This window comes from Bidens hawaiensis, unplaced genomic scaffold (assembly GCF_021521415.1).
Source record: "Bidens hawaiensis isolate Kalapana, Puna unplaced genomic scaffold, B.hawaiensis_p1.1 tig00023535_1, whole genome shotgun sequence".
NCBI lineage: Eukaryota > Viridiplantae > Streptophyta > Magnoliopsida > Asterales > Asteraceae > Bidens > Bidens hawaiensis.
Genome location: NW_027505034.1, coordinates 267,241 through 269,857, shown reverse-complemented (window position 1 = coordinate 269,857; position 2,617 = coordinate 267,241). Strand labels below are relative to the sequence as shown.

Genomic DNA, 2,617 nt, shown 5'->3' with positions numbered 1-2,617 from the left:
AGAGGTTTCACAAGTCTGAGACACCCACTTAATCAATTACAAAAACAAAACAAAAAAATGTTTTGCTTACATCGTAGGAGGTAGTGAGGTTTTCTCGAACGGTCTAGCTGATTACATGTGGCTAAAACTTTAAACATTGCAAGCTTATTTTTATTTTTAATAGCTAAAGTTTTCTTCATCTATTTTACCTCATGTTTCAAGTGAGATTAGAACTCACAACTATTTAATTATAAGTAACACATGCTCATTGCTAAACCAAGCTGGTGGTTAACTACTAACTTTTTGTGACAATGGAAGATTCTAGTCTTCTACGTATACCCCCAATAAAACGAGTCAAGCTGGCTAGTAGCTACACATGATTGCATACCGACATATTGACCAACGTTGGCATCTTTTATAAAAAGTTAAAACAAAAGTCACGAAAAGAAACCGGCTTTTCGCCACGCGTTATAGCCGCCCAATAATATAATATTCACCCTTTATATTTTCGAACCCGGTTCAATTTCCTCTATAAATACCCCCTTGTTTCTATACTCCATTCATCACCAATTCACTAGTAACTAGTTTTCATTCTCCAAAAGGTTTCTAATTTTCTATTCATCCGCTAGTCCGAATCGGTTAAATTATTGATCGAAAATATGGCTAGCGTTAATCGGGTCTCATCCTTCATCGTTGATCAAGTCACCGTTGTCGCCAGGTAATTTTGCGTCTCCTTTAAAGCTCAAGCTCGGCTCGTTTGTTATTTAATTAAATTATATATTATTTTAGTTACTTTTACATATTTTGAGAAAAAAACATTAAATGAGTTTAAGCTCGGCCCGAGCTCGTGGCTGTCCATGTTATTTTAAACAGAGAAGTTCAAACGAGGTAAAATTTAAAAGCACACAATGTTTGTTAAGGATTGACGAGCTTCTCAAACAAGGCTTGAGAGTCGAGATCAGGCACATTGACTAGACTAGATTTATTTGAGGCTCGGCTCAATAAAGGCTTGGCTCTTTTACGTCCTTAAGCTAAAGGTTTTTTTTTTTTTTTTTTTTTGCGACAGCTATATTATAAAAGAAAAGTAAGCAGAAACTATATAAGATGATATATCAATATAAACCGTCCAATAAAAAAACCCATAACATTTGGGTTAACCCACGATAGTTTGAATTTGATTTATTTTCATATAGATCGCAATTTTCGTACTGTGAAGTTTAATTTTGATACGATTATGTTTGCACGTTTAAGACTACACGGTCTAATTATTATGGTTTGATTAATTATTGTTACAGACGTGGATATGCAACAGGGACACAAGGGAGTATATCCGGAACCGTGAGGGGAAGTGGAGTCGCTATGATGAAGAAAGCGGGTGAGGACTCGAAGAAATCGACTACATGGGTTCCAGATCCGGTCACGGGTTACTACAAGCCAGAGAGCCAAATAAACCATGCTGATGCTACTAAACAAAAAAAACGTGGGAACTAAATTTATTGATGAATTGATTATTATGATGTTAAAGTATGAAGATGAATAAAGCCAATTGGTTTTGTTCATCTGATAAAGTTGTGTAACCCAAAAGATCTTTATGAATTATGATTGATATAAAGTAGACACGTCTTTATTATTACTATTTTTAGGAAGGATTTTAATTTAGAATAAACGTTATACTTGTTAGTTACGTCTAAGAATTAAACATTATATTATCAGATTAAAAGTTTTTTAAAAAAATATATATAGAAGTATTGATATTTTTAGTTAAGTTTTAATAGTTTATACTATAAATCATATTAAATGGTGACCAAGTTTTAACAAATATTTCTATAATACACGTTTGTACAACACATAATTAATTTGAAGTATAGACTTTTGTGAATTATATATATGTACCATTTATGAGTTAGAAAAGGAGCAAAGCAAGTATCCTAATTATCATAGTAATGTATAGCAAAGGTACATATGTTTATATAGCAAAGGTACATAAGTTTTTTTTATGTGTGTGTATGCACAATTACACACTAAAATGTGCATGGGTGTACGGAGAGAAAGTTGTGTTTATGATTTGCTAGATTTGCACATCTTCAAATAAATGATTGATGATAAAAATTCTTGAAGACATAGGATTAAAGTTAATGATTTTTAGATGAATGTATAGTTTTGATTAAAAATGTGTCTTAAGGGTTTGTTATTGACCTTATTTTTGTCTTAAGAGTAGTGATACGCTAACTATAATTTTCATATCCCTATACATCTTCAAGTTCTTTTTAATTCAACTTAATTTTCTATATATGAATCTTTTTTGTTTGTTTTGTACTAAATAATATATTATTGTAATATTTTATTTTTACATTATTATCTTGAATTTTATTATTTGTTACTATTATTACTGTTTAGCACTATGACTGATGTTTATTTATTATTATTATTATCATTACTATTTGGTTATTGTTGATGCTTTCATCTACAGTTTTATACTTATGATTTTAAAGCCAAGTGTCTATTTGAAAACAACCTCTTTATTTTTTAAGATAGCTGTGTTATTTGTGAGATTTTATTGATTATATGATTCTCGTTTTTTGTGACTTGTATAAGTAGCTATCGATTGTCCACAAATAGTTCTCAAATATTAAGAAGA

At 30.6% G+C, this 2,617-nt stretch overlaps 1 protein-coding gene across 1 annotated transcript; it reads left to right on the top strand.

Annotated features, from left to right (window-relative positions):
• Positions 1–505: 505 nt before the first annotated feature.
• LOC143610021 (protein SENESCENCE-ASSOCIATED GENE 21, mitochondrial-like) lies at positions 506–1,615 on the top strand. The gene is made up of 2 exons (XM_077084617.1): positions 506–697; positions 1,275–1,615. Exons 1-2 carry the CDS (start codon positions 639–641, stop codon positions 1,468–1,470), a joined length of 255 nt encoding a protein of 84 aa, XP_076940732.1. The 5' UTR covers positions 506–638; the 3' UTR covers positions 1,471–1,615.
• The last annotated feature ends 1,002 nt before the right edge of the window (positions 1,616–2,617 follow it).

What these genes read in the sequence shown, in the direction of transcription:
- LOC143610021 (XM_077084617.1), top strand. Translation starts at nt 639, where the DNA reads ATGGCTAGCGTTAATCGGGTCTCATCCTTCATCGTTGATCAAGTCACC. An exon ending in CAAGTCACCGTTGTCGCCAG is followed by an intron (nt 698 to 1,274) that starts GTAATTTTGCGT and finishes TTATTGTTACAG; the next exon opens with ACGTGGATATGCAACAGGGA.